Source organism: Nannospalax galili, unplaced genomic scaffold (genome assembly GCF_000622305.1).
Source record: "Nannospalax galili isolate Female #2095 unplaced genomic scaffold, S.galili_v1.0 scaffold543, whole genome shotgun sequence".
Taxonomy (NCBI): Eukaryota; Metazoa; Chordata; class Mammalia; order Rodentia; family Spalacidae; genus Nannospalax; species Nannospalax galili.
The window spans coordinates 556,125-577,049 of NW_008352270.1; the positions used below are offsets into that span (position 1 = coordinate 556,125).

Below are 20,925 nucleotides of genomic sequence, written 5' to 3' on the forward strand. Positions count from 1 at the left end.
GTGAAGATAAGTCAAAAGTCCTGCTTGACCATGGTTGGCTTTACTTGGAAGTATGGAGGACATGATTCCTTTGTGTTGACCCCCCTCTTTATAGACTCTACACTGGTTCAAGTCTATCTGGTGGGGTCTCCTCAGCCTCCTTGATCAAGAGGACAGGTGACCCACTACTATTATAGGACATTTTGAGAGATGCTCATAGTCCCTTGGAACTAGTGGACCTAGGAGGGCAAGGAACAAAAAGTGTCCTTTATGTCCCTCTGACCAAATTATTAATGAATGAGTGTTTTGCCTGTATGTATGTAAGTGCACCACCTGCATGCAATACCTATGGAGGCCAGAAGAGGGAATCATCCCCTGGAACTGGAGTTAGAGACAGTTGTTAGCTGCAGTGTGGTGGCTGGGAACTGAACCCAGGCTCTCTACAAGAGCAGCAAGTGCTGTTGACCTCTGAGCCATCTCTGCAGCCCCTCAAATTTCTGTTCTTATTGTAACTCCTTCTGTACATGGGACATGTTTGTCTCCCGTCTGCTGAGGGCTCAGGGGCAGTCACTGCATTGCTCTCTCCACAGTTGTCCACACAGGATCATCTATGGTTCCTTGGTCATCAGTCATCAAACACTGGGGTTTGGATCCCTCTGGTAGTATAATCTCCCTAAAGATAAAAGCTTTCTGAGTCTGAGAACAGGGAAAGGGACGTTCCCCAGTAGGTAGACAGCCTCTCTTGACTAACATGATCCAAATACTGTACTAATAAGGATTTGAATTGCTCGCCTTTCTTCTTGGAAGGTATGGTGCCACTGAATCATAGATTCAATTTTTCTGAAATATTAACCATTATATTTTCTTATTTTCTACTTTAAATGTGAGAAACATGAAGTGATAGGGAATGTGGGAAAACCAACCTCAATCAATTCTATTTTCCTTTTCTCATGGAGTTATAATTTTATTTTATTTTTGGTCTTTTTGAAGCAGGGTCTCCCTGTAAGCCCCAGCTGTCCTGGAACTCACTATGTAGACCAGGCTGGCCTTGAACTCACAGAGATCCACCTGCCTCTGCCTCCCAAGTGCTGGGACTATAGCCGTGTGCCACCACACCTGGCAGAGTTATATTATTTTGACTACATCTGTTGCTTTGTATTAAAAGAACCATTTGATGGCTAGGTGGATGGTAGAGTAAATCCCTTTAATTTTAAAAAAGACCTTTGGGCCCAAACCTACATAATTGCTATCTGGAAACAAAAATGGAAGATCTCTTTTCTAAATTGTTTTTTATATTCAAGCCAAAGGGAGGTCTTAGGTTTAGCATTTGCCAGCATATTTCATTTAGTTAGAGTCACAGTAATTTTACTACTTTGGAAAGATAACATGATTTTAATTGAAATAATCTTTTTTCTTCATAGTGTAGAATTTCATTTGCTTCAGAAATTTCCATGGAAAGAGATCCAAACACTTGGCCACATGGCACTAACATTTTTAATGAATTGGAATGCTTAGTTTTCAAAGCTATATATAAACATAAAATTTTTGTGAAGACACATTATTTCTGTGGTCTCTTATATTTAGGCTTTCTTCAGCTACTTATTTTTGGGGTTCCCCATTAAAAAAGACATGTTCTTTTCCATGGGATTTATTCTTTTTTTTTTTTTTTTTTTTTTTTTTTTTTTGAGACAGGGTCTTCCTGTAGACCCAGCTGCCCTGGAACTCGCTATGTAGACCAGGCTAGCCTCAAACTCACAGAGATCTGCCTGCCTCTGTCTCCCAAGTGCTGGAATTAAAGGCGTCCACCACTATGCCCGGGTTCATGGGATTTATTCTTAAGAACTTGCCCAGCTAACATTCTGTCTTCCTCTTATTTACTTTTTCCCAAAGGGCATTTTATATCTTAAGTATCTGAAATATTTTCATAATTCTATGCAGATAATCATCCCTGTACCACCACTCCAGGTTTGCATAATGCTGAGGGTCAAACCCAGGGCTTCCCGCATGCTAGGCGAGCACTCTGCCAGCCGAGCTGCATCCCTAGACACATTTTTTTTTTTTTTTCTGGTTGACTTTGGTAATTGTGTTAAGAATTCCATTAAAATTGGATGGGCTTGGTGCTGCAGGCCTTTAGTTCCAGCACTAAGAGGTGGAAGCAGGTGGTGGCTCTTTTAGATTTAGGCCAGTCTGGTGTACATAGCGAATTCCAGGCCAGCTGGGGCTACAGGGAGACCCCCATGTCACCAAAATTGAAATGTCTGAGTACTGATCCTCAGCACAGCCATTGAAGTCTCAAGTATGAGAGAAATTTCTGTCCTTGGGGGATTTTTGCCATTCTTAGGATGATTTCTTTGCATAAGGATGTTCCTGCAATCTGAAAATTAAATGTCCATCACACCTCTACTCCTCAGAGACTTACCATACTTTTCCCTGTGAATAACTGTGAATAGCTGTGATTAACTTTTGACATTTTCAAACTTCCTTCATATTTGTTGGTTAAAGAAGATATGGAATCAGGAGTCTAATCTAACCCATTCCTCCTGCGTTGCTGTCTTCCTATGACACCGTGCCCAACACATGTACTGATTAGATTCTCCATCAACACGTGAAGTTACCAGGAACTGCACACTTCTTGGGTATTTCACTCGAGCTTGGCAAGAGTCAGGAAATTCTTAACAATTAGATACAACCTGCCCTTGATTAACTCTGTTCAGTGTTTCTTGTTTTAGCATCAGGAACTGCCTAAAATAAGTGATCTTTTTTTCTGTAAGATTGCTAGTAATTTCTGTTTTTGATTTGAGGTATGCATTTCTCACGGTCGTTTTCAAGAAATGTGGCTTTGTTTTCCATTTAGAAATTTTTTTTTTTAAAAAGAATTTTATTTATTATTTTTATTTTGTGTGTATGAGTGTATTGCCTGCATGTATGTGAGTGCACCCGTGTCGTGCAATGCCACAGAGGTCAGAAGAGGGCTTAGGATTCCCCTGGAACTGGAGTTAAGGATGGTTTGTAGCCACCATGTGGGTGCTGGAATTGAACCCGGGTCTTCTGCAAGAGTAGTCAGTGCTCTTAACCGCTGAGCCATCTCTCCAGCCCCCTTTTTTAAAGCAAAAAGAAGAGTGTTTTCATTAAATGCCTGGAGGCCATTTCTTCCTCCTTTCATCTCACTACAGGCAAGTTTCTCAGCAGGGGATGCTTGTCCCAGAGCAAAGGCTCTAACCTTACTTGCCCCAAGAAAAAAGTAAGAACTCTCATAGCTTGGTGGTTGGTCCAATCAAGCCCTTGCAACTTTTGTCTTAGATCCAGTTAACGTTTTTGAAATTTCAGAATTAAAATGTATTTGTTTATAAAAATATGAATATTGCTGGGCATAGTAGTTTCCACACTTGGGAGGCAGATCTCTGTGAGATCAGTGCCAGTCTCGTGTACATAGACCAGGCCAGGTGGAGCTACTAGGAAGCCTTGTATCAAAAAAAACAAAAACAAAAACTGAAAGAAAAAAACAAAAACCAAACCCCCAAGCCCCAACCCAATGCCCCCCAATATTTAAATAACCCATGTTATTGAATTTCTGTCATAAAGCAAAGGATCAGTTACTCTGGATCATCTTGTTTAGTTACCTGAATTCTGTGCAAAGATACATTATAGATCCTTTTGGGGGACTGTGGGAGGGAGTTGGAGACAAAGTCCTGGTACTGGTACTAGTGTTCTTAGGTATTTGAGTCTATTCACCATTTTTTAGAATAGAACATAAAAACTTATGTACTTGGGAATCTTTATTTCTAGGTAGCAGAAATAACCTCTGAACAGGCTAGATAAGGTAAAAGGAAAGGGGGATTCTGGTAGCTGAGTTGGAGAAGGTTGGGGCTCAAATGATCTCATCCTTGGGAGGCGTCTGCCCCCTTACCCCCCATGTTTGGCTGCTGTTTCCAGACTGGCTCAACATATTCCTCACTAGTTATCTTCTGGCAGATTTGGGCCACATTTGTTTACAGTCCACTGGAAGCCCAACTGTCTTCTTCTGTTTCTTCCTGTAATGCTAGTGATTGAAGTCAGAGCTCAGAAATACAGGCATTTTTTTCCTGTGTACTTGCACTTTGGGTTTGTTGTAGGTGCTGTGAATGTAGGTGTCAGTGTGGGAGTGGTGGTCATCATCTGCTAACTTATTTGCCCTGCTCTCTGCAGTGGGGTGGTGGGATGCTGCTGGGGAAATAGTGAAAAAGACTTAAAATGATATCTTAGCTGTCATTTCCTCAGTGTTCGCTCATGTTTTTAAATATCTGTTGAATCTTGGGTTATATTCCTGCTTATTCCTAATAGTCTTTCAGGAATTATTGATAGTATTTTTTTCTGGCTTCATTAATCATCTATTGTAGCTTTGCGTACTATTTCCTTTAAATATATTTGTCATGTTGTAGTTTTTACTTTACGCTTTCTTCGATTTTCCTATTACTTTAAAATTTAGGTTCCTTTTGTTGTTGCTCCAAGACAGTGTGTCAGAGGTTTGGCTGGCTTGTAACTTGTGATTCTTTTCCTGCCTCCCGAGTGCTTGGACTACAGATGTGCACCACTGTGCCTGGCACTAATTTAAGTTCTTGATGTGTGTATTTAGCTCATTCAGTTTCAGTTTTTCTTCTTTTACCTGAATATTTAAAGTTATACATAGTTTTGTATTGTTTTAGCACAAGTGTGGGTATTTTTCTCAGTATTTACTCAAAATTTTTCTCTCGCCATTGTGATTCTTTGTTCCTCAAGTTGTACTGAAGTACGTGTTTACACTTCCATGCAGGTGAGATTGTATTTGGTTTTTTAAAAAAATCTAATTTCTTGATTGCTATAGAGAATGATTTTCTGTTCCCTAGGAATTTTGAAATTTTCTTCTATTGTCCATTGGTACTTTTTTTTTTTTTTCTTTTTGAGGCAGGGTCTTCTTGTAGCCTCAGCTGGCCTGGCACTGGCTACATAGACCAGGCTGGCCTTGACCTCATAGAGGTCCACCTACCTCTGCCTTCTGAGTGCTGGGACTAAAGCCATGTGCCGTCATGCCTGACCACTGGTACTTCTAATGAGTGGCCAGTGGGTGCCTGAAGAGGATGTTTGGCAATTTCCTGGATGAGAGTTTGTAAGATATTTTTGTAGTAATATCTAACTCTTACATGGTACCTACTGTATTCCAGGTACTATTTTAAAGTCCTTACCCATATTAACTTAATTGTATATTGATCATTTTTTCCTTAAAGGTCTGTTATTTGTGCTTGATATATTTTGAGAGTGGTTACATTTGTTACTAGATATATAACAGCTGGTGACTGGAGTCTTTTATCATGATGGTTTGACCTTCTTTATCTCTAGTAAAGTGTTTAACCTTTTTGCTATTGCTATGGTTACACAGGCTTTCTTATAATTAATGTTTGCCTGGCATATTCTTCTCATCTCACCTTATATATCTTTTTACTAGAAGTGTAAGTAGACTGAACTTTTATCCAGTTTGTATTTATAAGTGACAGTATGATGCGATGGTTAAAAACAAAACTTTAAGGGAAAATTGGTTGGTTTGGTTTGCTGTCTGTGGTTTAGAGTTTTGGTAGCTATCATTTTACAGTTGGTGGAAAGAAACATTTCATCTTTTCTTTTTAAAAAAATATTTTCTTATTTTTATGTGTATGAGGGTATTGTCTGCATGTATGCAAGTACACCTATGTTGTGCAATGCCCATGTAGATCAGAAGAGGGCATTGGATCCCTTGAAACTGGAGTTATGGATGGATATTAGCCGCCATGTGGATGCTGGAATCAAACCCGAGTTCTCTGCAAGAGCAGATAGTGCTCTTAATTGCTGAGCCATCTCTCCAGCCCCATTTCACCTTTTCTTTACTTAGCCATACAACACATCTTGCCATGTTTTTTTAATTTTTATGTTTTTAATTGAATTTTTAAAAATTTCATACAATATATTTTGATCATATTTAGAGTTCCTCCCCTAATTTGTACCCCCTTACTGCCCTCACCTGATTTCAGGTATTCTACACACACACACACACACACACACACACACACACACATACACGCACATCTTATTGAGTGAAATTTATGTCCCCAAATGCCTTTCAGTACTGTTGGGGACCTCTGTTGTGTAAAGTAGAAGTTTCTCCATGTCCGGATAGCTCACAAGCTTGGAGCCATATGAAGAGACTCCTTTCACAGCAGGGTGCCTTCCCGGCATTTTTCCTGACTCCTTTGTGAAGTAGCAGCCACAGGAATGTAGCCTCCGGCTCTGTAACTATTAGGCTTTCCTGTGTGATTTTCAAGCAGTTTGGCAGCCTGGCGGGAGCCCATTTCCACACGCAAATGAGGCATCCCCAAAGTACCTATCAGCTGAAGCTTTTACCACTACCCCCACGGTATAAAGTTCCCTGATTCCCCTCAATAATTGAAGGAGCTGGATCACTCTGGGACACTGAGGCTTGGAGCCACGCAGAGCCATTGAATAAAGAGCTGTAACACTGAGTCTGACTGAGCTGAGTCTTGTCTCACTGCCTACGATCTAGCCTTCCCGGGAAGAGCTGTCTTTCTGTCACTGACTCACGGATCCCAGCTTTAGCCGCCCTCACACTCTCCCGCATGATCCAGCGGCCGGTGGATTTCGCATCTTGAGGAAAGTGCACAGGTGAAATTAGGGCCGGACCCGGCCGGGCAAAAGCCCCGGCAGGCGCAGGGAAGCAGCGGAGAAGCAGAGACCCGCTGCCACAACAGAGATGCGGAGCCGCGGTGCTGCGAGACCTTCAGCACCTCAGTGGTGGACAGCGACGCGGGACGTGGCCAGGCCTGCCGTGCCGCTTCTAGGGCGCGCAGAGAGCCCCACGCGCCCCATAAGTACATCCACTGGAGCCTGGTTAAACCATCCACAGTCATACCCTAAAAGAAAACTGACTACCCCATATCGCAGCAGCTGTTAGTTGCAGTTCCTTAGCTGTAGTTGGGGCTTCTTCCCCACTTCCCCACTTCTTTACTGGGATTTTGTCTGGCTTAAGTTTACATGGGACTTGTGCATGCTGTTACCATTGCTGTGAGTTCCTATGAGTAACTGACCAGCTGTCTGGAAAACTCTTTCCTTGTGGCCATCCACCCCCTCTGGCTCTTATAGTCTTTCTGCCCCCTTCTTCTGCAATGATCCCTGAGCCTTGCGAGGCAGAGGTTTGATATAGGTGCCCTATTCAGGGATAAGAACTTTGAAATCTCTTATTCTCTGCACATTGGCCAATTGTGTGTCTCTGTGTTAATCACTATCTGCTGCATGAGGAAGCTTCTCTGGTGAGAGGTGAGAGATGCATTAATCTCTGGGTATAACAATAAGTCATTGAGAGTTGGTTCAATACTATTTTCCATTTAGCAGAATAGTAGTAATAGGCTCTCCCTTGTGGCCTGTGACCTGCTTACCCACAGGTTCCTAGGTCTGATAGCAGGTCAGATATGGGCTCCATCTTGTGAAGCAGACTTTAAATCCACTCAGAAAGTAGTTGGTTACTCCCATAACATTTGTGCTGCTATTACACCACTGAATGTTTCTTGCCAGGTCAGTTTTTGTAGCTCCTAGGATTCACTGCTGGGTGAAGTTGATGATTAGCATGCATAGCACCTTTTAGCACTATTAAAAGTATCCAGTAGAGAGGAAGTTTTGAGGTCAGTACTGGCTTGCTTTCTCCTTTTTTAGTTCTACAACTCATGTATGTAGTGTCTTCAGCTATAGGGTTTTACCATCAAGCTCTGATGGATAACCAAGAACAGGGACAATGGCTGATACTGTTTGTAGGTCTATGGGACCCCTAGTCAACAGCTTCAAAAGGAGTCAATTCCTGGCCTTGGGCTCTTTGTTTGCTAGCCTATGGTGCCTAGTAGGGGCAATGTTCCCCTGCTGTGGAGAAACTCCTTTTAATCCCTTTTTATTCATTTTTATCTTTTTGAAACAGGGTCTCCCTGTAGTCCCAGCTGTCTTGGAACTTACTATGAAGACCAGGCTGGCCTCAGTCTCACAGAGATACTTCTGTTTCTGCCTCTTGAGTGTTGGAATTAAAGGCATGGCCACCATGCTCAACTTCTAATCTCTGTTTTAAGTGTATATGTATATACTTTAAGAAGCTTCCATAGTGGTAGATTTCCATATGACATTCTCTAAAGACCTTTAGTGTAAGTTTTCCCTTCCAAGTTTCTCACCTATTTTCTCTTAGGGATAAGGGGGCAGATGTGTGAAGTTCTAATTGTCTGTAGTGCTCTATTTTTATCCTTTCCAAACTGCTTGCTACTTTCCCCTCATGGTATGCTGCCTTGAAGAACTTGTACCACAATATTTACTTTTGATATCTTAAAACTTTATTCATGTATTTCTTAATGGACATAATAAGACTGCTTGTCTTGTAGGACTGTTTTGAGGGCAACATGAGTTAATAGGTTTATAGACAGGGTACTGGGCTTGGCACATCAGTAAGTGCTTAAAATGAGTCCTTCTGTTTTGCTATTGGCTTTATTATACTTCAGCTTTTAGTGTTTCGGGCCTGCTTTGAGTCTCTCCACTGATCCACCAGCGTCTTGCCTATGTTGGTCATGATTGATGTTATCAGATTTCTTATTTTAATTTTATAATTCAGGTTTTAAAAATGTATGCTTTTATGCTTCTCAGGTCATTTGGGGAAGACAACTTTGACACACCCAAATTCAGTATGCCTGAAGTAGAATTTAATGAAATATCTAAATTATTTCCCAGAAGTATATATAATTAAACTATAGGATAATTTGAACCATACAATTTTATATGTGAAGGATCTAGACTGGAATTTGAGGATTCTGCAGTCTGATGATTGAAAAATCCAAAACATTTTGAAATTGAAAACATCTTGTGCACCCATAGGATCCACCCATAGTGGAAAGTCCAGTGCTGACCATATTGCAGCCAATCATATGTGTCCTGCCAGTGCTTAGTACGGCTTCCCTAGGCTGCATACACCAAGTGTACATGAAATGTAGATGCACTTTGTGTTCTGATCTCTAAAACATCTCATTATCTCTATCAATAATTGCAAACTCAGAAAAAAGAATACAAAATTCCAAACACTTCTGGTCCCAAGCTTTTTAGATTAGAGATGCTCAGTCTGTACTGTCAACCAGTTGATGTATTGGATTTTGAATTTCTGATGGAGAGAGTAATTTCTCTATGAAGAAAAGGTTTTTTTTTTTTTTCTTTTTGTCTAGACAGGAGTGTCTCTATATGTCAGTTAAGTTTAGTGGTGATGATGGGTATATACAATATGAAGTATTTTTTGCGGTGGGGGGAAGAGGAGTAACTGGGGATTGAATCTTAGAGTTTACACATACTAGACAAGTACTCTACTACTTAGCTATATTCCTAGCCCCTAATGTGAATGTTAGTTTTTTTTGTGCATATGTCTTTTTGAGACAGGGTCTCCCTGTAGCCACAGCTGTCCTGGAACTTGCTATGTAGACCAGGCTGGCATTGAACTCACAGACGTCCGCCTGCCTCTGCCTCCAGAGTGCTGGAATGAAAGGCCTGTGTCACCACGCCTGGCTAAATGTGAATGTTCTTAATGCCACTAAACTGTATACTTAGAAATGAGTAAAATGTTAACTTTATATTGCATATCTTTAAAAAAAGTTTCTGATTTATTTTTACTTTATGTGTATGAGTGTTTTGCATGCATGTATGTAAGTGCACTGTGTGTGTAATGCCCAAGGAGGGTGGAAGATGGTGTCAGATCTCCTGGAACTAGAGTTACAGATGGTTGTTAGCCACCATGTGGGTGCTAGGAACTAGATTCAGGTCCTCTCTAAGAGCAGCAAGTGCATGTAAGCACTGAACCATTTCTCCAGGCCCTGTTATATGTTATCTTATGCTTTAAAAAAAAAAATCACAGCACTTGAAGATGAGGGAGGGGTGAACATAATCAACATAGTTTGTATGAAATTCTCAAAAATTAATAAAAAAAAATTGGGGGGGGGACTGGAGAGCTGGCTCACCAGTTAAGAACACTGTTCTTGCAGAAGACCCGGGTTCGAATCCCAGCACCCACATGGCAGCTAACAACTGTCCGAAACTCCAGTTCTAGGGGATCCAACAGCCTCTTCTATCCTCTGCAGGCATCGCACGACACGGATGCACTTACAGACATGCAGGCAATACACGAATACACATAAAAATAATAATATTTAAAAAAATTTTTTTAGAAGTTGCAATATAACCAGTCATGCAGAGCCAGGTGATCTGTGTGAGTTCCACACAAGCTAGAGTTCCACGATAAGACTGTCTCAAAATGTAAATAAATACCAAAATCACAAGGTACCACCTTCTAACCTAGACCATTGGATGTTTTCCCTTTGTTGTCTGCTGACGTTGCACTTTGCCAGATGCCTTCCCTGCCTCACCCAAAGTCCTGTAAAGAAAACCCTTCTGCCGGGAACTGAACCTGGGTCTGATGTAGATAACGGGAATATTTAAGTAAAATATGGATTTTAGTTCTTGTTTTTTCCTTCTGTCTCTGTCAGCAAATTTCAGCTGGTAAGTTTGTGGTTAGAATGCTAACACAGCTTGCTAGCTAAGACCACTGGCCTTGTGTCCTGATGAACTTCCTCAGTTGTTTGTCTCAGATGGAGACTTCTGCAGTGATAGAGGATTTTTAAAACACTTCTTTTCTATTATTATAATAATCTTCCTGGTTTTAAGACTTTTGCTGTTAACCAATGAATGAATAGTTTTCTTTTTCACTGTAACTCACTACCTAAGGTATAAAATATGAATGCTTCCTACTTTTTAGGGTCCAGACTTTGAGACTTAAGTCCTCTGGACTGCAGCCTAAATAAACCTGCTTCCTACATCTCCTGGTGGTATCTTCTCTGCCCCACAACAGGTCCCTTTGTAGGATCAGCTAGTGCTTTTAACCCCTGAGCTGATCAGGAACATGGTTACTTACAGGAACATGAGTGACTCACAGGCAGCTACAACATCAGGATTTCCCCTGGGTGACCTGTAGGCAGCTAATACCACAGAGCTATCTGACCTTAGTTAACTGTTTAACTCTTAGGTGGTGATTGGAATCTTGGGGAGATGATAGGCCTTGACTGGTTCTTCTGAGTCTCATGACCTTCTCCACTGCCTTTGAGAAGGGATGTTAGTAGGCTGGATCTCTTGAGAGATGTGTGTGTGTGTCATAGCTGCTCAGCATCAAGACTGAGATAGTCACATCAAACCCAGAGGAAATAACTATACTGCAACTTTATACCAGTTTTTAAAAGAGCATTACTTATGTGAACGTCTCACATGCAAGGTGAAAAGAGGATGCTTAACCATGTGAAAATCTAAGACCCCCCCCCGTGTGTGTACAAACATGCACACCCGCTTACCTGTGCATGTACGTACAGGCTGGAGATCAACTTTGGGTGTCTTCCTCTATTACTGGCCAACTTATTTTTTGAGACAAGGCCTCTCCCTGAGCTTGGAGCTTCCCGTTTTGGCTAGAATGACTCTGGCCAGCAAGCCCCTGGGACTCACCCTGTCTTTGCCCTTGCCAGCACGGGGGATATGTGCACCTGACGCCACACCCAGCTTTTACCTGAGTGCTGGGATTCTGAACTCAGGTTCTGATGCTTAAGCAGCAAGCACTTTGCCCACTGAGTCATCTCTCCACCCCTCAAAATCTAAATCTTAAAGGACCATATGTGAGGAATTAGCAGAACACATCGGCATCAATGTGTTCAATTACATTCTTTTTCTTTCACAGTATATGTTTCTTACTCGTTTTCTAACAAGGAATTAATTGTTTTTAACAGGAAGGAGAAGCTGATGCGATGCTCTCAATGCCGAATTGCCAAGTACTGCAGTGCTAAGTGTCAGGTAAGAGTATTCAGCTGTTCCAGGGAAAGCTTCAGATTCCCCACCTGTGAATTTGTTCTCCATTACAAACCTATGGGTCTGTTTTTCTTTTAAAAAAATGTTTGTTAGCTCTTTTTCTTTCAATTTTGAAATTAATATTTGTGCAATTTGAGCAGGTCTCATTGGAGGAGGATCCAGGAGGGAGAGACAGAGAGAGACAGAAACAGAGATGGAGATAGACAGACATGTACCTGCTAGGGCAAATGTACGCTTCAAAGCCATGTGTCCAGTGCCTACTTCTTCCAACTCTGCAATCTCCCAATAGACCTTTTAGCTAAGAACTCAATGGATTGTTCCACTGATGGCCTTAGTGCATGCCTTCATTATCCAGTCACTTAGCAATAGAGTTGTGTTACACTATTCCTAGGGAGATGTGAATAGAGATCTACTTACCTCAGATGGATAACTGACGACAGACCAAGGTAAGGATCCCACCAAAGTCCAACTTGGTGAACCAAGAGTTTTATTGGCGTCATTTACAGGAGTATGGGTGAGGGGTTACTTATAGGAACAGAAATGACTCAATGACAGCTGCATCACCAAAGCCCACCACAGCTGAGGTGACAGCATGCTCTGATTCTCTCCCAGGCAGCTTGGCTGGTCTGAGCCTCCTCTAGGCAGCCCAGCTCTTCCCTCTCTCCCAGGTGGCTTGCTGGTGTAAGCTGCTTCTAGGATGCCCAGCTCCTCTGAGAATCTTTCAGCAGTCTTTACTGCTTAGATATGCTTGTGGGGGGTGGGGAGCAATTGTATCTCACCAGTTTCAGGGACTTCCTGAAGCCTTTGAGTTGTTACTTTTTTGTGCTTACAGCTTCCCCCGCAGGATGTAATGGGTCACCTCTCCTTAGAACAACCTGTTTTTAAAGAGTTGTCCTCCAAGATGGAAAGTTTTATGTAGGAAGAAATTGTTCCACAATAACCACATTGACACAAAACCTTGACTTTAATACCTAAGCATCTGGAAACATTTTGGTTTCAAACAATAACATTTTGTTAATTTTTTGTGGAGACATATTTGAAGAGCTCTATGTTTCTAAAAATAGATACAGATTGTTCTGGCTCCTTTTATGCTTTTTGTTTTTTATTTAGTAATCTATTTAGAGAACTATTTTATATCACCCCATATATTCCATTTTATATGTATACCATGATCATAATTTCCTCATTAAAGAATGTTTAGATTTTCTCCAGTATTTACTATTGCCAATAATGTACCTAATATCCCTTTTCATACATTTAAAAACTAATTCCATGATATAGTCCTAATTACATTTCTTTAGTGAAAGGATATATGCATTTTGAATTTTTAAAGATAATGACAAATTACTTTCCTAAAGATTAAATTAATTTATAATGAATATGGTTGTTAATATATTTGAAATTCTTTTAAGGATGTATAATTAACATTCAACATGACCTTTACTTCAAGTCTTTTGATTAATCATTTAATAAGAAATGCAATTATGCTCTAATGAATTATATCATTAAAAAGTCTAATTGAAACTTTGTGTCTGTGTCATTCCTCCCACTCATTCTTGTTTTGGGGTGTGCATGTGTGTGTGCTTGCTTGTGTGTTGCATGTACAAGAGCTCTCATAGACTTCCTCCTTTTAAATCTAGACCATGCTTCTCAGGAATTTTTATGCTATCTCATTTTGCCTTTGAAATTAACCTTAATGGAAAAAGCCAAATGTACAAAAAATTTAGAGGATCTAGGTTCTCTTTTCTGCCATTTTCTATTTAAAATCATTTCAGAGAAAACACAAGGTTAGGCAGGCCTCAGTTTTTTCAGCTGTGCTGATAAGTGCTCATGTTTATGAGACAGATACTATGTGGTAGGCACTGTTTTATTCCATTTAATTTTATAAATATCTTGTACAAATTAGGTACTATCTCTATGCTCGTTTTACCTGGAAGGAAACAGGTCAGAGCAGCAAGTAACTTGTCAAATATCCTATAATTGATAGGTCTTGGAATTGGGAAACAAACCTACAAATTACTAGCACATGTCCAGATTTTAAATTTACCTTCTAAACCTAAATTTTATTTTTGTTATAACCTTTTGATTAGATCTAGTTTTCTCTTTACTATATTCTTCTTTTGTTAATTGACTATTTACTTGTTTTACTAGGGTGCTAGGGTGGGACCCCATGGCTTTGTGCATGCCCAGGGAGATCTTTATTATATAACACCCTAGATCTATTTTACTTTGTATTCAATAAGGTTGCAAGCTGTCCTTTATAAAAGACACAAAAGGAAACATTTTTAAATAGAAATTGAGAACTGGGGAGATAGTTCAGTGGGTAAAGTGCCTACTGTGTGAACGCCAAAACCCGAGTTCAGATCCTCAGCATGCATATAAAAAGTCGGGCATGGCAGCATGTGCCTGTAACCCCAAACTTGGGGCATGAATGGAAACAAATGGATCCCTGAAGCTAATGGGCCAGCCAGTCTTTAGAGAGATGCTGTTCAAAAAATACGAGGAAAGACTTTCTACTTCAACAGTGGCCCTCTACAGGCATGCATACCCAAGTATGTGTACACTTTCCACATAGGCACACACCATGTACATGCACACACTACACACACACACACACACACACACACACGGAGAGAAATTTGAAAATTTAACGCATAACTAATAAGAATAAGGGGTGAAATATTGAAAATAATTGACTTTCATCTCATTTTTATAAATCAATTATTTTGTCAAGGTAAGATCTCAGATTTATATTTGGCTATTAAGAGTAACTATAAAAAATGGAAAAAGGGACAATATATGCTTTTTTTCTATAGGAAAAATCTTAGAAAAGCTGTTTTATGGTGAGATTTTAACTCTATTACTCAAGCAAATCTGGGCTACTTGTTTCCCTAAATGCCAGATTAGGCAGAGTGCGTGTAGAAATGATGACTTGTCATATTACTTGACACATATCTTTTGGATGGACTTCTTTTCTAATCTCAATGGTTTAAACATTTATTTTCCCCTGTTTGTACTAATATTTTTCTCTGAGGCTACTTTGTCCTGTAGTAATACATAGAAAGAAGAAAAAGTCATTATCTGATTAGAATGAGTCGAGGGAGTTTGGCAAGTAGGCATGTCATTTTGATTCATTGTAGTGTATATATTTTTACTACGTATATTAGCTGTTCATTGTAGCATCAATAATAATGTCATTGTTAGACATACTATGCATGTTAATGAAAGGTAGCTAGTGAGATGAAATATATAATACTAGCTAGAGTATGTATCTGTATGTGTATGTGTGGGGGTTGCTTGGGGTGTAGAGGTGGGAGTCAAAGATTGGCCAGAACATATGCATTTAAACTGCTCTACTTATCTCAACCCCAGGATACAGCATGAAACATTGTAATTACTGTGGATGCCTCCAAAGCACCAGGAAATTTAGAACAAACTGGATTGGGAGACCTGTGAAGAGTAACTAACTGAAGGGGAAAGCAAACAGAATGGAAACTGATAGAGAATGTGCTAAGAAAAAGTCTAGAACACTGTACTCCAGGCCACATGACTGGTTTGTTAGTTTGGCCTTTAAGGCGGGGTTGGAGGGACTATGGTATCAAGGAGTTGCCTGCGAGAGGTTTGGGGGTAGTTGTCAGGGTGTCATATCCCCTTTGTCCAAGGGATGGTATCATTGCAACCAGTAATCACATTTCCTTTCTTTCTTCCTTTTGAGACAGGGTCTCCCTGTAACCCCATCTTGCCTGGAATTTGCTATGTAAACTAGGCTGGCCTTGATCTCACAGAGATCCACCTGACTCTGCCTCCTGAGTACAGAGATTAAAGGTGTGTGCCACCATGCCAAGCCACATTTCATCTTTAAACATAAGCAATGCAAGGTCATATTTTGATTATAAAAATTAATACAATATAGAATGATACAAGGTAAAAAATAAATAAAGTTTATTTAAAATAAATGTTTTCTTTAGCTACCTTATTCTTATTTTCTAGAGAAAATTTGTGTTTCTTTTTGTGAGTAAAAGAGGATACATACCCAACTGTTCCTCCATGCTTTGTATACAGTCTGTCCGTCCGTCCATCCGTCCACCCACCCACTCACTGCTATGTACAGTATTGTTTCTGATACTGACAAGATTATTTTTTATTAATAGCTTTGAATTGCTTCCATTGCCTTGTTGTGGGATAAGCATCACGTAATTTCCTTGTAGGGGAACTAGTCTCATCTTCATATTGGCATAACAGAGCATTGCAGATGATTCCTAGACTGAAGAGAAGAAGCAGGCTGTTTTATTAAAAACAATTTTTTAAAAAAGCAATATTGATAGCAAGTCAACCAAGCTTAAGCAATTCAGCAGATATTATTTTACCTTTTCTTGATTTTGTTTGACTTATAATATTTGCATTTCCAATTGAACAGATCACTGAACAAAGTATACAGCCAGGTTCTAAACCAAGTTGCAGAATATGCACTTTAAAAAATATTTTATTTATTATTTTTATTTTATGTGTATGAATGTATTGCCTGCATGTATGTGAGTGTACCCATGTTGTGCAGTGCCGCGGAGGTCAGAGAGAGCTTAGGATTCCCCTGGAACTGGAGTTAAGGATGGTTCTTAGCTGCCTTGTGGGTGCTGGGAATTGAACCCGGGTCCTCTTCAAGAGCAGTGAGTGCTCATAACCGCTGAGCCATATCTCCAGCCCCAGAATATGTACTTTTAAAAAGTATTATGTTTGTCCTGGCCGGGTGTGTTGGCGCACATAAAATTAAAAAAAAGTATTATATTTGTAAAGTGAAGCTCTATTTTATGTTAATAATTTATAGATATTTTAAAATCTTTGAATTGTATTTTTGGGTCTACATTTTATGCTTAGATATAGAATGATTTTATTCATTTTTATCTTAGAAAATTAACCCTGCATTAGTAAGCATTTCACAGAATAATTTAATAAGTTGTTTTCTGGAATACCATATTCAAAATGATAATGAACAAAGCTAAGCCTTTTGATTTTAGGAATGGCTCTGTTTCAAATCTCAGAGCGATTGGGTATGCAGTACTTTAGTTTTTTAATCCATTCTGACAATCTCTTTTTAAAATTGGTATATTTGAGACCATTGATATTTTGAGTGATTACTGATATACTGTTTTGTTTTTTTAACTTCAAAAAATTTATTTATTGTTTTTATTTTATGTGTATGCGTGATTGCCTGTATGTAGGTAAGTGTACCCATGTTGTGCAATGCCTGCATTGGTCAGAAGAGGCTATTGGATCCCATGGGACTGAAGTTATGGCCTCAATCTCACAGAGACCCACCTGCATCTGCCTCCCCAGTGCTGGGGTTAAAGGTGGTGCACCATGCTCGGTGTTTTGGTTTTTTAGCCTTCTTTTCCCCAGCTATTTTTAGTCTTATTCTCTGGCAGCTTACTTAGATGCTCATTCTAGATCCTTACTGGAGTTTGGCCATCTCAAAAGCAGCAGAGATACTCCTGATGGCCCCTGTCCTGCTTCTGCAAACTGTTTTCTTAACACACTTCAAACTTTCTGAGGAGGGTCAACCACTTCAAGCCATTGATGGCCCTGCAGTTCACTTTGGGAATTTAAGACTTGACAATTACTTGTGTTGGGGAAATAAAATGAATATGCCCCTTCTATCATGTTTACATAGAACCTACTGTTAATACTTTGGAAAGGAATGATTTATTTTGGCATCCCATAAAATATTTATGTCAGTCCATGTTGATATGATCTCTCAGTAGGTCATGGTTTGGCTCTTTTTTTTTTTTTTTCCTGTGAGGATTGTGTAGTGCATATCTTGGGTTTTTCTGGGCCGCATGATTTGTTATAACTATGTTATAGTATGAGATCAATGCAGCTTATGAATGTGACTATATTCTAGTATAAAGATTTATAAAATTGTGGCAGGATAGAGTTGACTCATGGTTGCAAGTTTCTGAACTTTATTGGATGATGTTGACTTACTTTTGAGCCCTAATGTTATTATTGCCTCACATTATCTGATTTTTTTTGTTGTTGTTAACTAGGGTATTGTGACTTGCAAAGAGGGAATAATTTATTCTTATTTCATTTTCTGATGACTTGATGCCCTATAGCTGTCCCTCAGCCTCCTCCTTCTTTATATTAGGCCCCACTTACCTGATTTGATTAGGACTAAGGGGCTGGTACACTCACTGGTTTCTGATACAGCTTGCAGTAAGCTCTGAAAACGAGAAGACTGCTGTCTATCAGCGAATCTCCAGATGATCTGGAGGTCTCTATGCAAGATTTTAATCAATAACTGTCAGTCAGCTGTCACTGTTAGACAACCTGCTTAGCCCTCCCATTTATTTTCCCAGATTCTAGCCTTTTGGATCTTCATGCATCTAACAACCTATAATTCAACACTGGACCTTTTCAAACATAAAGGAAAAGCGATTGCTTATTTGCTCTCAAGTAGTCTTGAATTGAATGATAACTTTCAGATCTCTTGTCTGCAGATTACACGACAATTTATCTATTTTAAGTTTTTCCCATAGAAGCCAGACTGTTCATGAGTGGAATGAATGTGAGTGTATAGGAAAGCATGGAAGGTATTCAATTACCATTAGTCATATGACATTGTTGAATAAACTGGTTCAAAACAATTAATTTTTTATTCTACATAATTTGAGACTGTTTCTTCATCCCTAATAAACCTCCTTTCAGATAGATCAAAAAGAATTGTTCAGGATTTTACTTTCATTTCTTCATTTGGGATAAACTTAATTTTAAATAATCTATGATAAAATACAGTAAATTTTATCTATAAGAATATATTTAGTAAACCAAAATGGTAAAACAATTCCCTGATGAGGTTTTCTTTTTTGTTTGTTTGGTTTTTGGCTTTTTTCTTTTTTAAAAAGCAGGGAATCACTCATAAGCCCAGGCTAGTGTTAAGCCCAGTGATGTTCCTGCCTCAGACCCAGAGTGCTGGGATTACAGGTATGAGCCACCACACCTGTCTCCTGATGAGTCTTTGAATTAAAAAATATTTCACTTGCATTAGAAAAAAATTCCTTCAGTTTTTTAAAAAAATATTTATTTAATAACCATATAATTAAGAAGAAGCATTTCATTACAGCAGCATTGACATAGTCAGTAACAATTTCCAGAGCTAAGATGCATCTCTTTCATTTTTACTTAACATGTTTAAATAGCCTTCTGCAAAAAAAATATTTTCATTCAGTTATATGCCTTCCTATCTTATCACAAACTTAGCCCTACATATAAAATGAATGTCATTTTGTTTATATACTTTTTACTGATGACTGTAAAAATGACTTTGTTTTTCTCAATTTCCTTCCACATGCCCTAAGTTCTAATTAAAAGTTTCTAATCTCTATATATCTGATTATTACTAGTCACAGTCGGTTACTTTCTGAGCTCCTTGACATCTGGGCCCATGGTCATGGAATCCATTGGTCTTACCATGTTCCCCACGATCCTGAAGCAGCTGGCTTGATAAAACTATGGAATGGTCTCTTAAAGACACAGTTACAAATGCCAATTAGGTGGCAATAGCCTGGAGGGCTGGGACAGGGTCCTCCAGAAGGCAGTGTATGCTTTGAATCAGTGTCCAATACACGAATACAGTACAGTTTTCCTATAGCCAGGATTCACGGGTCCAGGAATCAAGGGGTGGAAGTGGGAATGATTCCACTCACTGTCACCCCTGGTGACCCTCTATGAAAATTTTTGCTTCCTGTACCCTCGACTTTCCACTCTACTGGCTTGGATGTTTTGGTTCCAGAAGAGGGAATGCTTCTGCAGGGAGAGACAATAAACATTCCATTGAACTGGAAGCTAAGACTTCCCCTTGGACATTTTGGGCTTCTGATGCCCTTAAGTCAGCAGGCTAAGAAAGGAATAACAGTATTAGGAGATGTGATTTACCCAGACTACCAGGGGGAAATTGGACTGGGTCTCCACAATGGAGGTAATGAAGATATCATCTGGAAGGCAGGAGATTCCTCAGGGAAACTTTTGGTGTTACCTTGTCCTGTGATTAAGGTCAATGGGTAACTGCAACAACCCAATCCAGACAGGACAACAAATGGCCCAGACCCTTCAGGGATGAAAGTATGGGTCACTCCTCCAGAGAAAGAGCCAAGACCTGCAGAGGTGCTTGCTGATGGTGGAGGAAATACAGAATGGGTAGTAGAGGAAGGTAATTACAAATACCAACTTAGGCCTCGTGGCTAGTTGCAGAAACGTGGATTGTAGTTGACCTGAGTATTTTTGTCCTAGTTGGTTAAGAATAGGCTCGGGCATGTATACACATATGTTAGGCAGATTCTTGAGGTTTTGAATATGTAATTGAGACGTGTTAAGTGGTTAAGTGTTGTGAACCTATATGATTATATTGGGTTATGAGACACTAAAGGACTAAGCATTCCTTGAAGACTTTATCACCTACTTTAAGATATGTAATGCATTGGTCATTGTATTATGGAATAGTTATATCATGTTAGGTGAAATTATGACCTCAACATTGTTTTCATTTGAAAATTAAGCACGACATAGAGAGATGCTATTGTGTGTCAAGTTGACAAGGGGTGGACTTGTGATGGCTAATCCTGGGTGTCAACTTGATTGGATCTGGGATTAATTGAAATGAAAGAGATCTTCTTGACTGGATCATCTAAAACCAGAAGATACACCCTAAATGTGGGCGTTATCTTCTGATGGCAGCTGGTATAAAAGACCAAGGCAGAGTAGAACGCCAGGCTTCTTGCTGCTTGCCTTCTCTCTCACTGGTGAGTTCGTCTTGCTGCTGTAGACTGAAGACTACCTGATCTTTTGGAATTTGTCAGACCTTCAGCGCCAGACTGGGACTACTGAGACATCCAGCCTTGTGAACTGAGCAACTATGGATTCTCAGCCTCTCTAGTATGGTACAGCCATTGTTGGACTACTCGGACTCTATCCTGTGAGCTAAGCTGATAAATCTCTATACATATATATTCATTCTACTGGTTCTGTTTCTTTAGAGAACCCTGA

The 20,925-nt window shown here is 39.7% G+C and overlaps 1 protein-coding gene across 1 annotated transcript in view; it reads left to right on the forward strand.

Annotated features, from left to right (window-relative positions):
• Positions 1 to 20,925, forward strand: part of Smyd3 (SET and MYND domain containing 3) — a 698,868-nt gene that overhangs the window by 150,258 nt on the left and 527,685 nt on the right. The window contains exon 2 of the mRNA XM_008849150.3: positions 11,811 to 11,874. Coding sequence (XP_008847372.2) covers positions 11,811 to 11,874 — 64 coding nt within the window. The remainder of the gene's footprint in view (positions 1 to 11,810; positions 11,875 to 20,925) is intronic.